At 44.2% G+C, this 24,615-nt stretch overlaps 2 protein-coding genes, 1 long non-coding RNA gene and 1 other non-coding gene across 10 annotated transcripts; all 4 read right to left on the minus strand.

The window, feature by feature from the left end:
- Positions 1–2,770: 2,770 nt before the first annotated feature.
- LOC139579294 (alpha-2,8-sialyltransferase 8F-like) lies at positions 2,771–10,432 on the minus strand. 7 transcript variants are annotated; one of them, XM_071407875.1, is made up of 8 exons: positions 9,721–10,431; positions 9,191–9,372; positions 5,779–5,862; positions 5,526–5,603; positions 4,719–4,863; positions 4,508–4,620; positions 4,314–4,406; positions 2,771–4,153 (listed from the first exon to the last, which is right to left on the minus strand). In XM_071407875.1, the coding sequence occupies exons 3-8, from the start codon at positions 5,820–5,822 to the stop codon at positions 3,676–3,678; spliced, it is 951 nt and encodes a 316-aa protein (XP_071263976.1). In that variant the 5' UTR covers positions 5,823–5,862; positions 9,191–9,372; positions 9,721–10,431; the 3' UTR covers positions 2,771–3,675. The 7 variants fall into 7 exon arrangements, with proteins under 7 accessions (XP_071263976.1, XP_071263984.1, XP_071263961.1 ...); XM_071407883.1 differs by lacking the exon at positions 9,721–10,431 and adding an exon at positions 9,485–9,714; XM_071407860.1 differs by lacking the exon at positions 9,191–9,372 and having other exon boundaries at positions 10,178–10,432.
- Positions 10,433–15,583: 5,151 nt separating this feature from the next.
- LOC139579341 (uncharacterized) lies at positions 15,584–17,887 on the minus strand. Its single transcript, XR_011675729.1, has 3 exons — positions 17,804–17,887; positions 17,059–17,173; positions 15,584–16,394 (listed from the first exon to the last, which is right to left on the minus strand). It is a non-coding gene; the product is annotated as an uncharacterized lncRNA (long non-coding RNA).
- Positions 17,888–20,421: 2,534 nt separating this feature from the next.
- LOC139579335 (large ribosomal subunit protein eL19-like) lies at positions 20,422–23,993 on the minus strand. Its single transcript, XM_071407902.1, has 6 exons — positions 23,737–23,993; positions 21,908–22,014; positions 21,624–21,746; positions 21,349–21,469; positions 20,838–20,948; positions 20,422–20,626 (listed from the first exon to the last, which is right to left on the minus strand). Exons 1-6 carry the CDS (start codon positions 23,739–23,741, stop codon positions 20,500–20,502), a joined length of 594 nt encoding a protein of 197 aa, XP_071264003.1. The 5' UTR covers positions 23,742–23,993; the 3' UTR covers positions 20,422–20,499.
- On the minus strand, positions 22,105–22,184 carry LOC139540272 (small nucleolar RNA SNORD53/SNORD92). Its single transcript, XR_011668145.1, has one exon. It is a non-coding gene; the product is annotated as a small nucleolar RNA SNORD53/SNORD92 (small nucleolar RNA).
- Positions 23,994–24,615: the final 622 nt, after the last annotated feature.

A 24,615-nucleotide genomic window follows, 5' to 3' on the forward strand; every position in this document is an offset into this window, starting at 1 on the left:
TTTTGTGGCACCTGACCACACGACTGAACAGTAATCCAGGTGCAACAAAATTAGGGCCTGTAGGACCTGCCTTGTTGACAGTGCTGTCAAGAAGTTAGAGCAGCGCCTTATCATAGACATACTTCTCCCCCATCTTAGCTACTGTTGTACCAATATGTTTGGACCATGGCAAACAGGGCTAAAGTAAGCAATCCAATGTTATTTGTTGCCTAGACCTTACTGCAAATGACACTCAAGTCTTGAGAAAAAAACAATACACTGATATTACAGTTAGTCATGACAGCCTCTATAATAGAACGCTTGTGACCACACATCTAAATATTGCACTTGGGAGAAAACATCTTAAGTAGGAATAGAATGAAACAAACAGGCATTCTATTTTTGCTCTATTATAGTGGCCACTATAGACATCGATCAAGTGCACAAGGCTACATGTGTGCAAAAATAACATTCACTGAGTAAAACATTTAATAAGTGGTACTGCCAAGTTCAACACAACAAAAGCAATATCTTTGGGCTACAATGCATTAATACATTGTACACTTTCTGCCTGTGGACATCTGTTCTACAACGTGCCAGCAGAGCATGATACCCTTTCTTGGCATAATTGATCTTTCAGGCAGAAAGTACACCTGGCATATCCCTTTTTGGAGTGGGGTTGAAGAAAAGTATTTCAGGGATAATCAACTAGGGGCTATGTGTTCCATGGAAAATAATGAATGAGGTGGAAGGTGTGTTCCATGACCCGCTGGGTGAGTGGAACTGACCTTCCACTGAATTGCATTATTTTCCAGAGAACGCATAGAGCCCCAAGTTGATTATCCCTTTCATACCATGGCTATAATTAAACACATTTGCCGTTAGAAATGTGTTCATTTGACGCTACAAATGTGTTCAACATCCACTGAAGTAGCTAGCAAGTTTACTAGATAGCTACAGTAGTTGCCGTGGTAACCAAACAAACAGACTTGCTAGTTTAGCTAATCAAACCATCGTCTGCGCTTACCATTATGAAAATCAAATAAAAAAATGCCAATAATGTTTTCAATTCGACTTTTGCTTCCAAAAGCAGTTCAAACATAGAACATGTAAGAATGAACTATAGCCATTGAATTCTACCTTCCAAATATATCTTGCATTATAGGGAAATAATGCAAGCCCTAGAATGCCCTTCTTACCCATGCATCTAGTTTTAACCTATTACTTACAGCAGCTACAGTGCTAATAAGTGAACTGTCAATCCTGCATCCCCCCACCACACCCTTGCTAATGTTGTTATTTAGTCACAGCACAGATTCTTTACTGTCACCATGGTCACAGGGGGAGAGTATTTGTTGTTATAAGCTTTGACCTGTGAGAGCTGGTAACCATGGAACCCCTTTTTGAAAGAGGGACTCCCCAGAAATGTTTATGGGTGTCATCAATTCCCTGGTCTCTTTCTGTTCCCCCTTCTGTGTTTTTGCCCAAGGCTTCTGTGTCTGGGAGGTTGTGCTGCGTTGTGCCAGTGTGGGCATGGCACTACCCAGAGAACCAACCGGGAGACTGAGGCCTGAGACTGAGGCTGGGGCCCAGGCCATCTCTGTGCAACATCCAGGACTGTCAAATGGTACAAAGAACCAGAATGGAAAAGATCTCTGTTTGAAGGGTTATGTAACATCAGTGTGTTAATGTTATCAATAAAACATACTGTGCCAGGTCACTTTCACACACTGGATTAACATTGGACTAATGACACTCCCTAGATCCTTTTCACAATTGTTTTAAAATTATGTGCAAAAACAATTTCGTGCTCCAGCATCATTAATTCTGAGTTAGTTTGGCCTGGGTAAGGTATCTAGTATAGTCCTTGCTGTGTAAGAACCCTTTGTTGTTATTTTATGTTTACAGAATCATTGAAACACAGTTTTTCTTTCCCAAAATGTATTTTGAAATGATGAAACAAAAAGTGTTGGTATAGTAGTAGGGTCATTCCAGGAAACAAGTCCCTTCTGGTGACCTAATGAGACTCTTAAGGAAATGTTCTCTAAAGTTGTGGGAACATTTGTTGTTAGCTGGGTTTTGGGTAGTCTAACTTGGAGAGAATAAAACGGTTTTATTTCACCTAATTTTAACATTCTGTCACGACGAGCACATGTTCAACTTAATAAAAAGCGTGTTTTCCCATCATAAGAGGTGGAATAAAAAAAATATTATAGTCAGTGCCTATTACGTGCCAAATAAAGTATCAGGGTTAACCGCAACAGGGTATACCATTTAATCTTAAATCAGCTATTTCTCCTTGTGACAGGAGGAATGGAAGCTTGTTGTGTGAAACTGAGAAGGGCACTTGAAAGAAAGCATCACAAAAAAAATGTATTGTAAAAATAATTCTAGCCTGTTCCTATATGGGTAACAGGGTTGACATGTTATGTTCAACCCACTCAGTTTTCCACCACAAAACACCAGAAAATAGCCAAAAAGAGTAGAAGCAGCTCTGCTTTTACACTATGATTTGACTATTAGATATTCAATGTTTCTTTTCAAAAACATGTTTAAAAGGAATAGTTTCACCATATTAGTTCAGTTCACGTAACAGGGTTGACCTTAAAAAGACGGCCAGGTCTTTTTTTTTTACCTTAAAATTAATAACTAAATCATGTGAAAGAAATAATAATCTTCAGAAATGACTTTGTTAAAGCAATAAAATAACTAGGGCTTTACAATGATGATGAAAATTGGTTAAGTGGGGTTAAGTGGGTTAGAATCTTTCTTGAAGGCACAAAGGGAGATCTAAGATTCAGAAGTCTTTATTCATATTAAAAAAACATGATGTATTGAATTTTCCATGTGGTCTATATTAAAGGACACTTCGTTTAATTTAACAGTCTTTTAAAATTCAATATTGGTGCACAATTTCTACTTAAAATATCAGAGACAAAAAAGGGACTCATTTCATGGAAGGACCCAGTACCACATTGAATGTATTATACACTATGTCATAATGAGATATAACACATTTAATCATCATTGATATTAAATATAAATCTGAATGTAACAGTCCAGCTGAAGATTGGCCAATCCAGGAGGTATTAGATTGACATAACCATACATTCAGTTAACTCTTAAAGGCTCGCATGTGTTTTCTTTTTGCTACAGTCAGGAAGGTGAGTCATATTAGGCACTACACTGACCCCCTCTGTAGTTGGGAAGGCCTCATCTAAACCATACATGTTCCAAAACACTTTGTATTTAAGTCCAACAAAACAAAAACATTCTCTAGATTCCAGCTGGAACACTTGATGATAAATACATCATTGTAAATCTACACAGTATATGATATGCATATTTCATGTATTTACACCCATTTTGGGTACAGTACAAATTATTTGATTGCGGATCAACCTGTTCTGTAGACTCTCACACTGAGAATCTACAAACGGCTGCTGGGGCGACGAAACGTCCCAGCCTCCCCCTTGCTCCTCCACTGTGACCAGACATACGTCACATAAAACATGCCCCTGTGCTGAATACCAGAGTGTTCTGGGCCAGTCGGTGCCATCCCATCTGGCAGGTAGCAAAGACATGACTGGTTAAGTGCATGACTGGGTAAGACTCCTGAGAGAGCCTATAGGAGGGCCCTATGTCCCTGTTGTGTCTGTCCTAGCTGTAGGTAAAGTTCCGGTAAAGGGGTGGGGCCTACCTGGCCGCGGGCGCACACTCTCCCAGGTGTATCCTGAGCACGCCCTGGCTGTGGAGTCTTAGCAGGTGGTCAAACTCAGCGGGCATAGCGTGCACCGTCTTCTTACTCTGCCTGTTGTCGTAGTAATGGTTGGTGAGGGGCTGGTGTCGGTGGGGGTGTTCATTAAAGGGCCAGAACCCGTAGAGATGCACGTTGGCGCACAGCTCCAGCGCCAGGCTAGCCACGATGAGTCCTGTGCTGAGGCGTACCGTCCGCAGGCCCTGGCCCTGCCAGAAGTGCGCCAGACTCTGTAGGTACTCTGGGTTGAGGAAGACGGGCCGCAAGGGGCTGTCAAAGTCCTGGATGGTGTAGAGGGCCCGCAGAGACACGGGCGTGTTGGGGCCGTACGAGAAGGCTGGCAAGAGCATCAGGGAGTCGCCATAGCTACGCAGGCTCTCCACGAAGGGCCGACGACGCTCCTGCAGGCCCCCATATCTGAGAGAGGATTGGATGGAGAGAAAAGGGGAGCGGTGAAGAACAGCTGGAGGAGATGAATTTGACCAGCACCAGAATATATGATCAGGTCATTTCTTAATCCACCACAAAACACCAGGTGATAAGCAGTATGAGAAGCCCAATGAACTCCGAAACTCACTTCTCCATGAGGATGCTGGGATTAGCTGTCACCAGGTCTGTCTTGTTGCCCACGTCTCTCTCATAGCCGTTCTCCAGAGGAGGGAGGTTACACCTGAGAAAGGGAGACATAGAGGGAAGTGGTCAGTGAATTTGTTTCTAACAAGGTTTGAGAGGAAAAGGTCATTATTGTGGAGTAAGTTTTCTGTCTCACACCTGATAACAAACTGGGCGGAGTCGATTCTCTCTCCGCAGCTGCTATTAGCTAGGATTCCCCCATTCCCAACAACAGAACACGTATCCCATGTCGTATTCACAAAAGGATTCTCCTGTAGGCAACACAACATGTGTCATGTCACTCTCTTTCTTAAACACACACTCACACACACTAATCATTGAGGTGACACTCTGGACCAGAGCAACAAACCTTAGCAAAGGTGCTGAACAGTTCAGGGGTCACCTGAAGAGGCTTCCTCTTCTCTCCATCGTACACAACCTTTGATCCCAGAGGAGTGTTGGCCTGTGTCACCATAGCCTTGGTGAGTCCATGACATCTGTTACTCAGAAGAGACCTGAGAACACAACAATAACCTTTTGATTATAAGATGAAGACACCGTATTAAAAGCGTACTGTAAATGAATCGTACTTCATACACACATTTCTCTTATTTTGAAACAGTCTGGTTGATAAGTTAGGTATAAAAACCTACTGGTGATAAATGTAAGAAAATATCAGATATAGGAATACATAAACAAGGCCTCATCTTCATCTTGATATAAATATAAAAATTGGAAAGGGATGATTATTGAAAAGTATTTTCTTTTAGAATTTCCTTCCTTTCAAGTGTTTATTCCTTTACAAAGCTCTGTATACTCAGAGAGAGCTTTACTAAGCCACCATTAGCCTGCAGAGACAGGAAGCTGAGGAAGATAGCCTTGAGAAGGGAAATACAAACTGACTGACTGACGCAATGTGTTCGCAACAATCTTACATAACTCTGCCCTTTACTTCTACTGCTACTAACAGCATGAAGAAGTAAACGCTAACATTTCACAGGTCACTTCTCCTGCTTTGAAGCACACTTCCACGTGCTTTGCGTCTCACTCTTCTAGGAGTAGAAAGGAAACGTCCCCTTTGTTATGGTTAGTGACCCTCACATACTGGTCTTTGGCTAATCTTGGCTGGCTTTTAGTGGGGTTCAGAGTCTGGGTTTATAGTGTGTTTATATTTCACCTGAAATTTCTGAACTTGTCCTCCTGCTTCTTCCAGCTGTGAGAGTAGCGCTCCACCACTTTTTCAGTAACTGTATCCCTTTGACACACACACAGACACACACACACACACAGACACGCACACGGACACAAAACAGAGAACATGCCGTTATGAACCATATAATGAAGTTAAGGACAGTAGAGAGACCGATGAGGTGGTTGTTGAGCAGAGAGGATTGTGGGTAGTGGTTGCCAGGGTGTGTATCTAGTCTCACCTGCAGCCCTTGCATGTTCCGGAGGGGACTGGCCCAGAGTTCATAATAGGATCTTTGTGGGGGGGTCTGCCAGGTTGGACATTGCTATGAACACAAATAGGGACAGAGGAAGACCGAGAGAATAGGAGGATGAGTAGACCTCTGTTTGAACTCAGTACACCACTTATCTTGTCAACGCTTGTATAGCTGCATTGTTTGCTGTTGTATTTGCAGTGTATTGCTTGAGATTATCATGTTACCTTCGTTGAATTAATTGTTTTGATGTGGTAATTTACGGTGTGTTTACATTAAATCAATAGCTGAATGTTGTGCATACTATAACAACAACTTGGTGAGCTAAAGGTGTCACGCCCTGACTACAGAGAGCCTTGTTATTCTCTATTTTGGTTCGGTCGGGGTGTGACTAGGGGGGGTGTTCCTGTCTAGGTGTTTTGTTTTCTATGTTGGCCTGGTATGGTTCCCAATCAGAGGCAGCTGTTTATCGTTGTCTTTGAATGGGGATCATATTTAGGCAGCCATTTCCCCACTGGTTTTTGTGGGATCTTGTTTCTGTGTAGTTGCCTGTGAGCACTGCCATGACTTCACGTTTCGTTTGCTGTTTATTGTTATTGTGAGTTTCCTTTACTAAACATGTGGAACCCAAATCACGCTGCACGTTGGTCTGAGTATATTTCCAGTTCGTACGACGATCGTGACAGAAGATCCCACCACAACAGGACCAAGCAGCGTGCCCGGGAAGAGAAGGTATCCTGTCCTTGGGAGGAGATAAAGGAGGAGAAGACATCCTGGACTTGGAAGGAAATTATGGCTGGTGACGAAAGCCTTCCGTGGAAGCAGACTCAGGGAGAGAAGGGAGGACAGCGACGACGCCGGGGTTCGTGGACACAGAGTAAGCCCAAAAGACAGCCCAAATATTTTTTTGGGGGGGCACACGGGGTGGTCGGCGGAGCCGAGGAGTGAGCCAGAGACCATCCGGAGAGAGGTGGTGGCGATGAGAGTGCTGCAGAGCGGGCGTGCTGAGGAGCGTGACACCAGTCCGTTGTCATCTGCACCGGTTTCACGCATCTGGAATCCAGTGCGCCTCCCCAATACGTCCTGTGTTTCCTCCTCGTACTTGCCCTGAAGTGTGCGTCACCGTTCCGGTACAATTTGTGCCGGCCCTACGCACCAGGTCTCCAGTGCGCCTCCACAGCACAATACGTCCCGTGCTAGCTCCCCGCACTCACCGTGCGGAGTGTGTCATCGTTCCGGCACCATCTGTGCCAGCTCTACGCTCCAGGTCTCCAGTGCGTCTCCACAGCCCAGTACGTCCTGTGCCTCCTCCTCGCACACCCCCTGAAGTGCGTGTCCCCAGTCCGGTACGTCCTGTGCCTGCTCCTCGCACTCTCCCTCAAGTGCGCCTTCCCAGTCAGGTACGTCCTGTGCCTGCTCCCCGCACTCGCCCTGAAGTGCGTGCCACCTGTGCAGGCCTCACGCATCAGGCCTCCAGTGCGCCTCCCCAGTCCAGAGCGTCAGGCGACGGTCCCCAGTCCAGAGCTTCAGGCGACGATCCCCAGTCCAGAGCTTCAGGCGACGGTCCCCAGTCCAGAGCTTCAGGTGACGGTCCCCAGTCCAGAGCTTCCGGCGACGGTTCACAGTCCAGAGCTTCCGGCCACGTTTCACAGTCCGGAACCTCCTGAGACGGCCCACGGTCCGGAACCTCCTGAGACGGCCCACGGTCCGGAACCTCCTGCGATGGTCCACGGTCCGGAACCTCCTGCGACGGTCCATGGTCCGGAACCTCCTGCGACGGCCCACGGTCCGGAGCCTTCCTCTGCGATGGTCCACGGTCCGGAACCTCCTGCGACGGTCCACGGTCCGGAACCTCCTGCGACGGTCCATGGTCCGGAACCTCCTGCTCCAGGGCAGGAGCCTTCCTCTGCGTCGATGCCCAGTCCGAGCACGGCGTCCAGTCCAGCTCCATGGCAGGAGCCCTTCTCTGCGCCAATGTCCAGTCCAGGCACGGCGTCCAGTCCCGCTCCAAGGCCGGAGCCTTCCTCTGCACCGGTGCCCAGTCCAGGCACGGCGTCCGGTCCCGCTCCATGGCAGGAGCCTTCCTCTGCGCCGGTGCCCAGTCCAGGCACGGCGGTCAACTCAGCTCCATGGCCGGAGCCTTCTTCGGCGCCAATGCCCAGTCCAGGCACGGCGTTCTACCCGGCTCCATGGCCGGACCCGTGGTCTGGGTGGGGGCAAAGACCCGCACCGGAGCCGCCACCGACACTAGTGGGGTACTGTCACGCCCTGACCATAGAGAGCCTTGTTATTCTCTATTTTGGTTAGGTCGGGGTGTGACTAGGGGGGGTGTTCCTATCTAGGTGTTTTGTTTTCTATGTTGGCCTGGTATGGTTCCCAATCAGAGGCAGCTGTTTATCGTTGTCTCTGATTGGGGATCATATTTAGACAGCCATTTCCCCACTGGTTCTTGTGGGATCTTGTTTCTGTGTAGTTGCCTGTGAGCACTGCTTGAGCTTCACGTATCATTTATTCTTCTATGTTGTTTTTGTGAGTTTCATTTGATTAAACTTGTGGAACTCTACGTACGCTGCACCTTGGTCCGTTAATTCATTAGACGATCGTGACAAAAGGGTTACTGAAGGGCAAACACAGCCGTTTAAGGGTGTTTTACTGTTCAAACAGGAAACCCGAACGCTTGAAGGAGTTTTACAGCAGCATTACAAACGGCAGTGCCAAAAGCAAATTAACTGAAAGACAGGGGACTTTATCAAAAACAGTCTGAGAAGAAATCCAAGGGCAAGGTCAAGCCTGAACTTACTATATACAGATAATCCCCCTTGAAGTGAGCTATAAAGAGATATTTTAAGAATACACTACAGAGGGTGCGTTGGTTTCCCTGCTCCACAATGTGACACTCTTGTGGACAGTTATTTATGGTGGGATAATTGGCATATCCTGTAGATGGTGAAAGTCAAACAACACTTAGTTCTATGAATAATCTGAGTCTAAAGTCACATTCAGACAGTTAGTTTTATCGAGACATGACTGGAAAAAACCGACTCTCAAGTGTCACTGTCACAGAAGGGCAAACACTAAGCTAAAAACAAGCCAACGGTGTGTTCATCGAGCGTGTTTTGGTAACAGCATGAGAATACATTTTACAGTGACTTCTCGATCTCAATCTCTTGTTCTGTTCACCTTTCACTTACTTATCTTCGTCTGCCTACAGGCGACATCTTCCTTTCCCACCGAAAACAGATCACTATTTAAAATCAACATCTAACAGAGCACACCTACAAGCACATGCTAGGTTTGTATGTCTTTTAAAACAATGGGTCAAGGGGAGATAAGATCTGCTATAATATTTTTGTTTGAGTATGATATTTCAAAATGCACCAACGTTGAGCCATCCATGTACCTTTGCAACACCGTCCTCTTATTCTGAAATCCATCAGCTCTGCTGGGGCACAAACAGAAGTTTCTCTCTCTCTCTCTCTCTCTCTCTCTCTCTCTCTCTTTTCCACCACATAATCAGGGTGTGTCAGTGGTTTATTTAAGATACCCACAGTAACAAGCATTGAGAAAAACCAAACCATTGCTCTGAGGAGAGAGAGAAAGAGAGAAAAGGCGAGTTGGTGGAGGGGGGGACCAGTGAACAGGCATAACCACCAACACCAAACATATCATATTTCACCCCCTGCACAACTCTTACCTTGTTCCAGTAGAGCAGCTACTCACACCAACCAATGTGAAACAATCACACATTAAAAGCAGAGGTGTGGAGACTCACTCCCTTCTGTCCTCTCTGTGCCTGTCTGGAGTATATGATGCTAGCTACCACCAGCCAGGCCTAATTCCCAAACCTAGCCCGTGGCTAAAGGCTCCAACGCCTGCCCAGTCGAGAGGGAGGAAGTTGGGGAGAAGGGGTGTGAAAGGAGTGGGACTCACCGGTCTCTGAAGACATACCAGACGAGTGCAGTCAGGACAGTCCCCAGGATGGACAGGGTGAGCAAAAAGCAGAACAGTCCCCTCATGCCTCTCTCCCCCTACTAAGCCCTCTGGCTGGCCCTCTCCTCTTCTCTCTCTCTCCCTCTCTCCTAGTGTCCCTCACTCCGCACTGACACATTAGTTTGTTTTGGCACCTTTCCCCTCTTTCATTTTATTTTTTCTACCTCGCATGCACCCTCCTCCCTCCCTTTCTATTTCTCCCTGATTGTACCTCACTGCTCACTCTCGCTCTTTCTGACTGGTTAATCTTTCTGTCTCACTCACTCCCCCCTCCTTTTCCACCCTCTCTTTCTCTCTCTCTCTCTCTCTCTCCCGCTCGCTCTCTTTCTGAGCGTTTCCAAGCACACCGCTTCTGTAAGCAGGCTATCATATCTCTGTCCGTGCCCTATAAAAATACCTCATGCGCCTCTCTCCCTTCTTTCTCTCCTTTCCCCCCTCTTTTCTCCCTCTCCACTCGGCTCCTGTAGAACTACAATGTCCGTCTTGTCCGCATGCCCTCCTTTACGTAGATTGATGTGACTTGTTTCCTTTCATCTCTCTTTCTGGCTTCCTCTTTCTCACTCCTTCATTCTCACTCTTACTTTCTGTCCACTGTAGTCCCAGAGCTCAAGCTGTTGTTCCTTCTGCATTTTCCAACCCCACCCCTGAGCCCCATCCTTCTCTGCACTTTCCCCCTCTCTCCCTCCCTCTCTTCCTGTAATATCCGTCCCACCCCCATCCAAACCCCCTCTTCTCTCCCCTCCTCTGCATGAAGAGCAGCCAGTAATATAATTCCCTGGTACTGAATTAGCCCAGGGTCTGCCTCTTGACTTGTGTGTATGAGTGTGTGTAGTGTGTGTGTGTGTGTGTGTGTGTGTGTGTGTGTGTGTGTGTGTGTGTGTGTGTGTGTGTGTGTGTGTGTGTGTGTGTGTGTGTGTGTGTGTGTGTGTGTGTGTGTGTGTGTGTGTGTGTGTGTGTGTGTGTGTGTGTGTGTGTGTGTGTTGTGTGTTGTGTGAGCGTCTGTTTGGCAGGGATTTATTTTTCCCCTAGCCAATGATGGTCAGAGTAGGCATGGGGAAGGGGCTATCGGCCAATCAGATCGACGGTTTCCCTGTTCTCTATCTCGTGCCCTTCTCTGACTGCCCCGTTCCATATCTGGCTGGCTCTGCAAGTTTACTTTCCAGGTGGTTTGCAGGCTCAAGCTCAACTTTGTTTACAGCATCAGGCATCAGTTCTAAGAAGCTATTAATTAAAACTTTTCTCACCCTGAGAGATGATGAGAGACAAAAATATATACTTTGTGTACAACGCAAAACCCCAAACAATGCATGCAGAGCAGAATTAGGACTATACCTGCTAGTTATCAAGATGTAATTCTACAACCACCTAAAAGGAAGCAATGCCCACACATTCCACCACAAAGCCCTCACCTACAGAGAGATGAACCTAGAGAAGCGTCCCCTCAGCCAGCTGGTTCTGGGGCTCTGTTCACAAACACAAACAGACCCTACAGAGCCCCAGGCCAGCAAAACAATTAGACCCAACCAAATTATGAGAAAGCAAAAAGAGCTTTCTCATATATACAAAAGTATGTGGACACCTCTTCCATATATACAAAAGTATGTGGACACTCCTTCAAATTAGTGGATTCGGCTATTTTAGCCACACCCGTTGCTGACAGGTGTATACAATCTAACACACCGCCATGCAATCTCCATAGACAAACATTGGAAGTAGAATTGCCTTGCCGAAGAGCTCAGTGACTTCAACGTGGCACTGTCATAGGATGCCACCTTTCCAACAAGTCAGTTCGTCAAATTTTTGCCCTGCTAGAGCTGCCCTGGTCAACTGTAAGTGCTGTTATTGTGAAACGTCTAGGAGCAACAACGGCTCAGCCACGAAGTGGTAGGCTACACAAGCTCACAGAACGAGACCACCGAGTGCTGAAAATCATCTGTCCTCAGTTGTAACACTCACTTCCAAGTTCCAAACTGCCTCTGGAAGCAACGTCAGCACAATAACTGTTCGTTGGGAGCTTCATGAAATGGGTTTCCATGGCCGAGCAGGCGCACACAAGCCTAAGATCACCATGCGCAATGCCAAGTGTCGGCTGGAGTGGTGTAAAGCACGCCGCCATTGGACTCTGGAGTAGTGGAAATGCGTTTTCTGGAGTGATGAACCACGCTTGGCAGTCCAACGGACGAATCTGGGTTTGGCGGATGGCAGGAGAACGCTACCTGCCCGAATGCATAGTACCAACTGTAAAGTTTGGTGGAGAATGATTAATGGTCTGGGGCTGTTTTTCATGGTTTGGCTAGGCCCCTTAGTTCCAGTGAAGGGAAATCTTAACGCTACAGCATACAATGACATTCTAGACGATTCTGTGCTTCCAAGTTTGTTGCAATCAGTTTGGGGAAGGACCTTTCCTGTTTCAGCATGACAATGTCCCTGTGCACAAAGCGAGGTCCATACATAAATGGTTGTGGAGATCGGTGTGGAAGAACTTGACTGGCCTGCACAAAGCCCTGACCTCAACCCCATCGAACATCTTTGGGATGAATTGGATCGCCGACTGCGAGCCAGGCCTAATCGCCCAACATCAGTGCCCGACCTCACTAATGCTCTTGTGGCTGAATGGAAGCAAGTCCCAGCAGCAATGTTCCAACATCTACACCTGCATTGCTTGCTGTTTGGGGTTTTAGGCTGGGTTTCTGTACAGCACTTTGAGATATCAGCTGATGTACGAAGGGCTATATAAATAAATTTGATTTGATTTGAAAGACTTCCCAGAAGAATGGAGGCTGTTATGGCAAGCAAAGGGGGGACCAACTCCATATTAATGCCCATGATTTTGGAGAGTTGTTCAACGAGCAGGTGTCCAAATACTTTTGGTCATGTAGTGTATGTGATCAGATTTTATCAACAAGAGATAAGTCCTGTCTTTAACTTCCAGGGAAAAGCCCCATTGATTATGAGTAACTCTTAAAAGCTACCGTTAATCTGGGAAGTTTCCCAGTAGGCTGGACTGTGCAGTCTTAAGCCTCCCAAAACAATAGAGCTCTAAGACAAGTTCTCCTGGCACATCTCACAGTATGCCGCTGTCTGCCCCTGCCCATGCAAAGATCCTGCTCAGTTATATAAGGGTACTAAATGTGCTACATTATGATTATGTGCAGTAAGGCTAATAAAAGATCATGAAGATCGGTCTGTTAATAACACACACTAGGACTAATAGTGTTGCTAATGTTGGAGCTCACTGAGGCAATGAGGGAGCATAAGGGCAATCTGACCGTGCTATTAGCTAGCTCTGTGTAGGCAGGGAGGAAGGTGAATGGGTGAGTTGTGTAATGGTTTTGTGAACGATGACTGGTGTCTCTATGCTATGCTAGGCTCACGGATTCAGTGATTTATGTAAGCAGCTGGGCCTCCCGTGGGGAATGTGTGCTGTGTGTGTGTGCTGTGTGTTCCATTGGCCTAAGCCGCTGTACCATCTGGGCTTGACGGTGGTCAGGAGGAGGGGTGGATGTTATGTCCTTCTAGTTCCGTTGTGTCATTTCCTATTGCAGACAGAAGAACGGACAGACAGACAGACGAACATACACAGACACAGATAACAGTATTTCCTCTCAGAAAGTAATATGTGTCCTTTCATGATAGAAGAGGGAGTTCTGGGAAAGCTCTTTCTTTTTCCGACTGTATGAACTATGAACCTTGTGTAGACGCCAGATAAATGACTCAGCCCTAGAGCATGAGGCCTGTGGGGAGAAGTACACGGCAGCATGCATGCCTACAGAGATGATATGATCGGAGCAGGACTGTGAAACACTGATAAGAAAAGGTAGTGCCAGCTTGGAACCGTTAAAACAACGAAAGCAGCAGGCAGCAACACTGAGTATATAATATGCCGATAGTAGAAGGAGGCAATGTTCTCTCTCTCTGTCGCCCTCTCTGTTGATCAAAGTATCCAGGTCTCATCTCGTTTCCCCCGTGTTACATGCTGTCCCTCACACAGCACTCCAAGCCACATTAATTCCTCCTTGTTCCAAGCAAAAATGCCTTTTTTTCTAAGGGCACATTTCTAATCTTATTAAAGCCCCGCTCTCTGGGAACAACCTGCTCTCCACTCCCCCGCCTCCCTCACTTCCCCCGCCTGACTGAATAATTCATAAATTATCAATCTAATTCAATTGAGTATACTTTAACGTGATTAATCTATTATTCAACAGAGAGAGGAGGAATCAGTCCAGTACACTCTCGATAGATTATCAAGATTTGTGAGTGTGTGTGTGTGTTTACTGTTGAACTACTACAGTAGATGTGTGTATGGATAAAGGTCTGTTTGAGAGTTCTAAGTTTATCATGAATGGTTTTCTGTGTATTTAGGTGAGTGTTTTTTGTACCTGTGTATTTGTGTAAGTGTAGATAAGTGCTGCTGGTCTTGATTGTCAAGGTGTTGGTTAAGTGTTGCTGTGTATGTTTCCAGGCTGACATAGCCCAGCTGTTCCACACAGGGAGCCTGAGAAGGAGCTTAGCTGTGGGGGTGGGATGGAGGGGAGGGGCAATTACTTCCTGCCTGTGCCCATGTGACATCACACGGCATGGCTGGGCAGCTTCTGGATACAGGACAGGCGGTAACAAAAGGACCCATTGTCCCCTGGCAAATCAAATCAAATTGTATTGGCAGCATGCACATATTTAGCAGATGTTATTGTGGGTACAACGAAATGCTTATGTTCCGAGCTCCAACAGTGCTGTAATATCTAACAATACACACAAATCTAAAAAGTAAAATGGAATTAAGAAATATATAAATATTAGGACGAGCAATGTCGGAGTCCAGAGTATAAATATATATGTAGGGATGAATAGACGTTATGGACAGTACAGTGGCTTGCGAAATTATTCACCCCCCATGGCATTTTTCCTATTTTGTTGCCTTACACAACCTGGAATTAAAATGGATGTTTGTAAAATTTCATTTACACAACATGCCTACCACTTTGAAGATGCAAAATATTTTTTATTGTGAAACAAACAAGAAATTAAACAAAAAAACTGAAAACTTGAGCGTGCATAACTATTCTCCCCTCCAAAGTCAATACTTTGTAGAGCCACATTTTGCAGCAATTACAGCTGCAAGTCTCTTGGGGTATGTCTCTATAAGCTTGGCACATCTAGCCACTGGGATTTTCCCCATTATTCAAGGCAAAACTGCTCCAGCTCCTTCAAGTTGGATGGGTTCCGCTGGTGTACAGCAATCTTTAAGTCATACCACAGCTCCTCAATTGGATTGAGGTTTGGGCTTTGACTAGGCCATTCCAAAACATTTAAATGTTTCCCCCTAAACCACTCAAGTGTTGCTTTAGCAGTATGCTTAGGGTCATTGTCCTGCTGGAAGGTGAACCTCCTTCCCAGTCTCAAATCTCTGGAAGACTGTAAAATGTTTCCCTCAAGAATTTCCCTGCATTTAGTTCCATCCATCCTCCCTTCAATTCTGACCAGTTTCCCAGTCCCTGCCGATGAAAAACATCCCCACAGCATGATGCTGCCACCACCATGCTTCACTGTGGGGATGGTGTTCTCAATGACAATGATAATAGGCCTTTCACGACACCCCAAAAATTGTATCTGGGGGGCATAGCAGTGGGAAGTAAGGGTGCTGACAAAAACTACTAATCTAAAATAGCATTTGAGAAGTCGTTGGGGAGATGAGTGTTACACACACCTCTATGAAGAGGGAACGCAACACCCTGCTACAACTAAACTCTGTGAAGTAAAAGAGGTATGGACTGTAGGTGCGAGTAAGGATGACAAAAAGGCAGAATGTGGTACCATTTACAAGGACTTTATTCCTTTACACGGTAATATGGGGGAAATGGGCTGGACGGAACCAAAGCAAAGAAAGTAAATGTCAAAGCCCCCTCTCCTACCTTACCTGCCTACCCACTACTTACCTAACTTAGCACCACCTGGTGCGCTAACCAAAATACAGGGGGTGGTCCGCCCAGGTCTTTCCTAGTGTGCCTAGACAGTGAATATACTACGGGTATATGTATGCCTGCGGGCCTCTTGCCTAAGCACTCCCTAGGTGCCTTCCCCCCTGGGAACAAATGAAACAGAATATCAAACAAACTAAGAAACCAAGGACATCAAATAAGCTCTATCTGATAATGCAACAAACAAACACAGTAAATACCAAATCGCTTTCTGAGAAACAAACACTATATAACCCTCTGCTCCCTGAAAAAAAAAAATCTCTCCAGCATTTTCTCTCTCTCTCCAGCATTTTCTCTCTCTCTCCAGCATCTTCTCTCTCTCTCCAGCATCTTCTCTCTCTCTAGCATATTTTTTCTCTCTCTCTAGCATTTTGTTCTCTCTCTCTAGCATTTTGTTCTCTCTCTCTAGCATTTTTTCTCTCTCTCTAGCATTTTTTCTCTCTCTAGCATTTTCTCCTCCCAGAAACGATCTCCCAGCAACGATCTCCCTTCTGAACAGAACGCTGGCTTTTATATAGCTTCAGAAGGAATGGGTAATTGAAGACATCTGCGTCCTGACGAGGGGGCGGGGTCAGCTCCAATTAGCCATGGAGTCAGTCGACCAATCAGCTGCTTGGGGAGAATTCAGGAAGCCATCTCCTGAAACACACACTTAAATACATAAACTACAACACAGAAACTGGGGAACGTAACAGTGAGCCACAGAGTGGATGTAATGTTTGTAAATAGTTTAGCCAAGCAAATGCATTCGTACAGTTAACATTTTCCATTTGGTTCTGTACACCAGCATTTTAGATTAAATGTTTCATATGAGGCGACAGTACAGTCACCGTTTGATGGTATTTGCATTAATATCTGTTTTACAGTTTAGAAATAAAAACACTATGCTCCTTGTCCCCTATTTGAAGTCATTTGGACAAATTCACTTCTAGTGTATTAAAGTACTCAAAACTTTAGTATTTGGGTCCCATATGCCTTGCACACAATTACTACTTTGTGACGACGGGAGGAGAGTTTAGTAGGAAGGATAGAGCACCCTACTCCAGCTTCTGCGTTCTTTGTGCACAAATGTTGGAATAACACTTGCACTTTTTCTACTAGAACAGACTTTGCTCAAACTACTTTGAGAAAAATGTACTTACTATGACGTGGTTGTCTCGCCTAACTAAGTCAAAAACCAAAGTTCTCTGAATCCCAATACCACACAGTGTTTACGGTTCTTTAATACCGTTCTTATTATTAAAAAAGGGGGTTACGTGATAAAAGCAAAACAAAACAGAAGGACAGGCCGGGGCACACTCACACCACATGCACACCAGAGTCCATAGTTGTTTGGCATGGAGCGTTCGTCGCGTCAGCATTGTGGTGTTCTGATGCAGTAGTCGTTGCCTCAGCAGTCTTGTCATAGCAGGCCACTTCTGGAGAGGGTGAAGAAAGCCTCATCAGTAATATCATCTGGGCCAGCTTGACCCTTTTGGGGGGCCTAAGAGAGTTTGGATTGCGGGGGCCCCTGCCCTCGCGCCAAAACATTTGTGCTTCACAACATACTCTTAGGGCTTGGGTCTGGATTATATCTAGCTTTTTTAAAGATGTCTGAGCTGGTGATCCAAACGCTACACTTCCAATGATGAAATTAACAGCACTATATACAGTTGAAGTCAGAAGTTTACATACACCTTAGCCAAATACATTTAAATGTCACAGTTCCTGACATTTAATCCTTGTAAAACTTCCCTGTCATAGGTCAGTTAGGATCACCACTTTATTTTAAGAATGTGAAATGTCAGAATAATAGTAGAGAATGATTTATTTAAGCTTTTATTTCTTTCATCACATTCCCAGTGGGTCTGAAGTTTACATACATTCAATTAGTAATTAGTATTTCTTTCATCCATCTGGAGGCATTTTGCCTCAATAAGTGAGCCTCCCTTCAAGTGGTCCTTTATTTATTTCATGTTAACAATTTCTTAAACTTCTGTAATAACTCCCTTCACCCACTGCCGTCCAGTTTGATCCGGCATGCTACAATCAACCACACGTTTACATACCAGCTTGAGTTTGTGAGCCTTCTCATACGAAGAACTTAAGCAGAATCAACTTCTCCTACTTTTCTCTCCAAATCCCCTGGTCAACATGATCAGACTCACCGCAGTGACCCCACCCTCGTCCTTAAATTTCACCAACACCATGAACTCCACCTATCTCAGTACAACACTGCGAACCGAACATCCCTCATCACTACTCTCCTCCGACAAGAACTCCAAAGAATCCTCATGCTTCCTCTTCTTAACCTTTACTCTCACTGCTCTACCTCCAACTATTCCCACTCTACTCCATCCCGTCTTCCTAACCCCCCTACCTTTCCAGACATCTCTGCGCCAGTAATAGCCCAGTGTTGCTCAACCACCTCCACACGATTTCACTCTCCAAACCACTTTCATGTTCGTTAAAATTTCAGCAACTAGACATAACATTGAACAGAATTATTACTGGCCTTCACTCAGCACATTCAGGTGCGAAACATGTGTTTTGATGCCTGCCTTTGAGCAGGGGCAGCTCATTAACCCCCCATACCCCTTAGGTCCCTAATTAACACTCATTCACATGAAACAAATGTTCAAAAGGGATTAAACAATTCAAAGGAAGTCACATAAGCAAACCAAAACCCAGCACACAAAATTAATAAATATTAAAGCGCCTAAGTAAATCAATTCAAAATAAAGCACGAGGGAAAAGGACTAAATATAATCATAGGTGACATATGCAATAACTGTAAGTCACTCTGCATATGATTCTGCTAAAAGACTCAAATCTAAAATTGCAGTGTAACGCTGACCTTTAAAATATAATTGTCCATCTAAATCAGCATAAAAAGGTCTGACCCATTTTGATTTATCCTAAATTAAAATGGCTATTTGAATATATGCTCTATGATCCCACCTTAGTCCCTTCCCATAAAGAAACATTCTATGGGGCAGCAGGTAGCCTAGTGGTTAGTGTTCGGACAGTAACCGAACGGTTGTGAGCTGACAAGGTAAAAAATATGTGGTTCTGCCCCTGAACAAGACAGTTCAGGCCGTCACTGTTCCTAGGCAATCATTGTAAATAAGATTTGTTCTTAACCGACTTCCCTATTAAATTAAAATATGGACACAATTCTCAAATGGCAAAGAAAATTTGCCCGACTGATACAGATAATCATATTAGGCTAACAATGGGAGTCATAGACTGACCAGTGTTGTGAAGTAGGTGCCAGTGACCATGGGATCATAGCAATGATTCTACAGGATCTGTTTTGTCCAACAGGTAGGCCTACCAGGGTTGATGTAATGATAGCTTATTCCAGAGGCAAACCCACTAAAAGGATTGAAAGTGCACAAGTTTTCATTTTGTACTTGCAATTGTTTGATAATTTCATAAAATAAACAATTTCACTATTGGCTTTAGATGAGTCAGCTGATGTACACCTGAAAAGTACATATTCTCATTCCATTCCTTTACTTAGATGTGTGTATTAGGTAGTTGTGGAATTTTTTGATATTGCTGTACTGTTGAAACTAGACTCACAAGCATTGGCCTACACTCGCAATAACATCCGCTAACCATGTGAGCAATAAAAGTTCATTTGAAAAGGGTAGGGATACTGTCAGTAAGACGATAAAGGGTACCACATACAACCACACCCCGCATATCCAAACCACTTGAATATCACCAACACTTATCACATTCTAACACCTTGTGGCACATCTGACAAGACAGTTTTACCAACTGTCCTCATAGCTCAATGTGGATTCACAAGTTAATAAAAATACCAAGATTCTTAGCTCGTCATGCGGCAAATGTAAGGTCTGGTAAAAAAAAAAGGGCACAATTACTTTGCTATGGTATGCATCGAGTGGCTTTGTCCTGTCAATTTCCTACAAGCTTTTTGAAAAGTCTGGACTGAGGAAAAACAGTAAGATCAATCACACAATGTCATTGTGTAGAACAGGTTATATCCTTGTAAATAGAAGTAATCCAATGCCACTTCAGAACTGCCCACACAATTGATAAACCCATGAAACCATGTCAGGTAGTGTACATCACAGGTGTGATCAAGTAAGAGTGGACTCAGCTAACCATGTGAGCAATAAAAGTTGATTTGAAAAGGGTAGGGATACTGTCAGTAAGACGATAAAGGGTACCACATACAACCACACCCCGCATATCCAAACCACTTGAATATCACCAACACTTATCACATTCTAACACCTTGTGGCACATCTGACAAGACAGTTTTACCAACTGTCCTCATAGCTCAATGTGGATTCACAAGTTAATAAAAATACCAAATAACCATGTCAGGTAGTGTACATCACAGGTGTGATCAAGTAAGTGGACTAAGCTAACCATGCGAGCAATAAGTTGATTTGAAAAGGGTAGGGATACTGTCAGTAAGACGATAAAGGGTACCACATACAACCACACCCCGCATATCCAAACCACTTGAATATCACCAACACTTATCACATTCTAACACCTTGTGGCACATCTGACAAGACAGTTTTACCAACTGTCCTCATAGCTCAACAATGTGGATTCACAAGTTAATAAAAATACCAAATAACCATGTCAGGTAGTGTACATCACAGGTGTGATCAAGTAAGAGTGGACTCAGGAGACAGGGTTGTCTTTCGTACACTTTTTATTGTCATCACTTGACAGAGGGAAGGGCAGGAGGTGCATGCCAGGGACAAGAAGCTGTTTACTTCTTGGTGGTCTCCTCCTCCTTTGACAGGGTCTTGATGATCTCCTCTTTCTTTGCTGCCAGGCGCTCCTCTCTGCGCTTACGGGCCTCCTTTGTCTTGGAACGACGGGCCTCAGCCTGGTCACTGCAGAGAAAAATGGTCAAACAACGCTGTAACTTACCTTTTGGCTGAACACAAATGTACATCTTACCATCTATAAACATTCCTATATAAAGATCTGCTTTTAAGTGCTCATCAGCTCAGTTCCTTCTCCACTAATTCCACTAATACAAAACATTGCACATAGAAAAGTCTAAGGCAGATAGATGAGTTGTAGTTTTGGTTTTAGACTTACCACAGAAGCTTCTTGCGGGCCTTGTCTGCCTTCAGCTTGTGGATGTGCTCCATGAGGATACGCTTGTTCTTGAACACATTACCCTTCACCTTAAGGTAGAGGCTGTGGTACCTGCGGGAAGGAAAGGGGCAAAGCAAGAAGAGCAAATCAATCTACAATACACGCTTTAAACAATTAAATAAATACAAAATGAATAATTTATCAATTAATGAACTACATTTGAATTTCCTTCCTAAATCAAATAGGAATTTGAACAGGGGTTAATCAGATAGCCAAGAGAAACATGACATCAAATTTCAGGGAAGTTTGTGTAACCATTCTCAGGGAAACATTTTTACCAATGTAACTCTGGGTTGATTGTTAGCCATTATAGCTAGCAAGTTCAGCCTAGGCTAGTAGAGTTAGCTAGTTCAACATAATCAATGTGTAAGAGACATCCTTGAAATGGACCCAATAGGAGTTGCTATGCCTTGTGAATCTGTATACTCGAGGGTGGATGTGGAGAACTTACATGTGCCTGTCAATCTTATGGGACTCCCTGTAGCGACGGAGAAGACGACGCAGGATTCTCATACGACGCATCCAGGACAGCTTCTCTGGCATACGGGCGTTGGCTGTACCCTTTCTCTTACCTGGTAGGGTGGGCAGAGGAAAGGATGGTGTTAGGCCTGAGATTAATACACCCCAAAATTCACAATCCTGTTTTCAATACAAATCAGTTACGTAAATAAAAAGACTACTTGATTGTCATCACTAGTCGATATAGCTACAACAGCATTCACTCACCGATTCCTGTGTGCCTTCCCTTGCGACGTGCCAGCGTGTTCTTGCGACAGCGGGCGCGAGAGTGCACCGTGACAGGCTTGCGGATGATAAGACCATCCTTTACCAGTTTACGGATCTGCTGGCCTGAGGGGGGACAGAAAATATATGGGTTAGACAAAGCAGGTGAATTTACAGCAACAAATCAATATTCAGTCAACTACTGGGCAGATTATGCACAGGCTACATTAACTACATCACATAGTGCCAAAATAACGTGCTAAAACACAAATTGGCTGAATCCTTACGGGAGTTGGCGTTAGCAATCTCATTGGTCTCGTTGGGGTCCAGCCATACCTTCTTCTTGCCACAGCGCAGGACGCTGGAGGCAAGCCTCTTTTGAAGCCTGAGCATGCTGGGTTAGAAATGAAGAGTTAGTTAACGCATTACATTTTGTGTAACGTTGCTAACAACATAACTTAAATGTTTGTAGTGTGAACAGGGGTTAATCAGATAGCCAAGAGAAACGTGACATCACAAATTTCAGCATAGTTTGCGAAACCATTCTCAGAATCATCATATTAACCATTTATCCTATATAACTCCGGGTTGATTGTTAGCCATTACAGCTAGTTAGATGCTAATGACTAAGCGTTACCATGGCTGCAACTGGGCTAACGTTACTCGACGTTAGGCTAGTAACGTTATCTAACTAACGTAAACTCACCCCATTCCGTACAAATGTGCGCAACCACAACATTCAAAGGAGGCTACAAAGAAAACTAATGGGACTGTTGCGACTGAGTTGACTTCAAAATCGGGGGAGTGAACTAGGTTTCTATTCAAGCGTTGATCGACATGGTAATGGCTCTATAGTATTGGAGAAAAGTTGAAAAAAACGGACCCTCCGTTACATCGTGACGTGTCATGTCGTAACGTACAGCACGCATAAAGCAACGATTTCTGTCTTACAATCTCTCTCCACCAGGTGTAGCACTTCTCCCATCATTTAAAAACAAGAAATGGACAGTGTCAGGGGTAAGGGGGGGATACCTAGTCATTTGTGTCATCATTGTATGCGATTATCATTCTCAAAGCCACTGTTCACTTCTAAGACCACTATAGCACCGCCCTAAAACCCGATTCAAATTCGACACAAACCTTCATATAGGTATGTAATGACACATTACATAAACTCTTTATAGTGTTTTATTTACATTTTAGAGGCGATAAGGTGATAAGTTGGACAGATCGAGTGAAAAAAAGCAATTTTCCCACACAACCTCTCTCCTTCTCACTATCACGCATTAGTTTCGCTATCCCACCCGCCATTTTTAAAAAGACCCGACGGGTCTCATTGGCTGCTTAAATTATGCAGAAACGGGCAGCGTTTAGGTCATGTAATTGATCATGTTGGAAAGGGGAGAAATTGTGCTTTACAATGGTATTGACATTACAGTTGATCTGGAAGTATTACGTTTTTGGGCCGCTAAAATAAGGGCAATTGTACGGACCAAGGCGATGTACGAGTTTACGTTACTATAGTCGTATAGCTAAATATCATCCACACGGTTACAGTTCTTAGAAAGTGACATGGTTGACACTGAATCTTACAAGACACAAGTAACCAGTTCGCTAATACAAAGCACCGGGGAACATCAGTCAAAATCATGAGACCAGTGTCCAGGTAGGTGTAGGTAACGTTAGCTGTCAAATGCTAACAAAATGGGGTAGACCAAATTTGCTAGCAACGTAGCTAGTTAGCCTGTCAAATGTCAACACTCAAATTATATGGAACATGGATATCGTTGATACTAACAATATGGGAATCAGACATTTTTTAAACGATCATAATCTAGTCAGCTATGATAGCAAAGGGGTTTAACTCGCAATTGTTTAACGTTAGGCCTGAATGTCTCGTCTCAGAAATCTTGGTCGACAACATGGCCTCCCTGGCTTGGAACATCGTGCGGCACATTTACATAAAATGTAGCTTTTCAGATTAAATATGTTAAGGGACTTTGACGGTAGTGTCGCGTAAATGTTGGAGCAACCTTAGTAAACGTTTAATGGGCAATTAATGTTTATTTTATAAAAAATATGCGAATTTAGACTCGCACAAAGTCGGTTGGCTTACCTCATGGCTGCTACTGCAATAGAAAAAGGAAGAGTCGAGGGACGGACAGGGCCGTACCATTAAAGCTACAGGAGAATCCAAAATGAGATATACAGCGGTTCTTTTGTGAAATAAACGGAATACGACACACATATAATATTTTTCATGTGAAGTGTTAGCATTAAAGTACTAATTTGTAGAGAGAGCGAAAGTAAGAGAGAGCAATATTGTCTGAAATCATAAGATAACGTGTATAGAAAATATGTTCTCCCCTTATCTGGGAATAATAGTATATTCCAAAGGTGGGGAGTGATTTCGCACTGCATTGTGGGTGAAATCATACAAAACGCGGCTCACTACTCCGCCAGAGGAGACCAATGTCGAAGCCAAAGACTAAAACTGTGTCTGTCTGACACTGTCAGAGGAAACGTTTCTGTAAGGCTGGCTACGTTTAGATAAGCAGCCCAAATGTGATATTTTTTCCCCATGAATTGGTCTTTTGACCAGTCAGATCACCTCTGAAAAGATATGTGAAAATATCTGATATATAGCATTTACTTTTACTCAAGTATGACAATTTATTAGTTTTCCACATCCCTGTACTTAAGTACATTTAAAACAAGATACTTTTCGACTTTTACTCAAGTAGTATTTTACTGGCTGACTTTTACTTGAGTAATTTTCTATTAAGGTATCTTTACTTTTACACAAGTATGACAACTGAGTACTTTTTCCACCACCTTGAAGGAGACCCTAAAGTTGAAGCCAAGTTCGTGTGACATGAATGCATTGTTTGATTTCCTCTCTGAACTGAAAGAGATGGAGACCCGCACACTGCCGAGAAAAATAATAAATCCAAAACTGAGGCTTGAATGCAAAATAAAGATTTTTATTAGAACA

Source organism: Salvelinus alpinus, chromosome 1 (assembly GCF_045679555.1).
Source record: "Salvelinus alpinus chromosome 1, SLU_Salpinus.1, whole genome shotgun sequence".
NCBI lineage: Eukaryota > Metazoa > Chordata > Actinopteri > Salmoniformes > Salmonidae > Salvelinus > Salvelinus alpinus.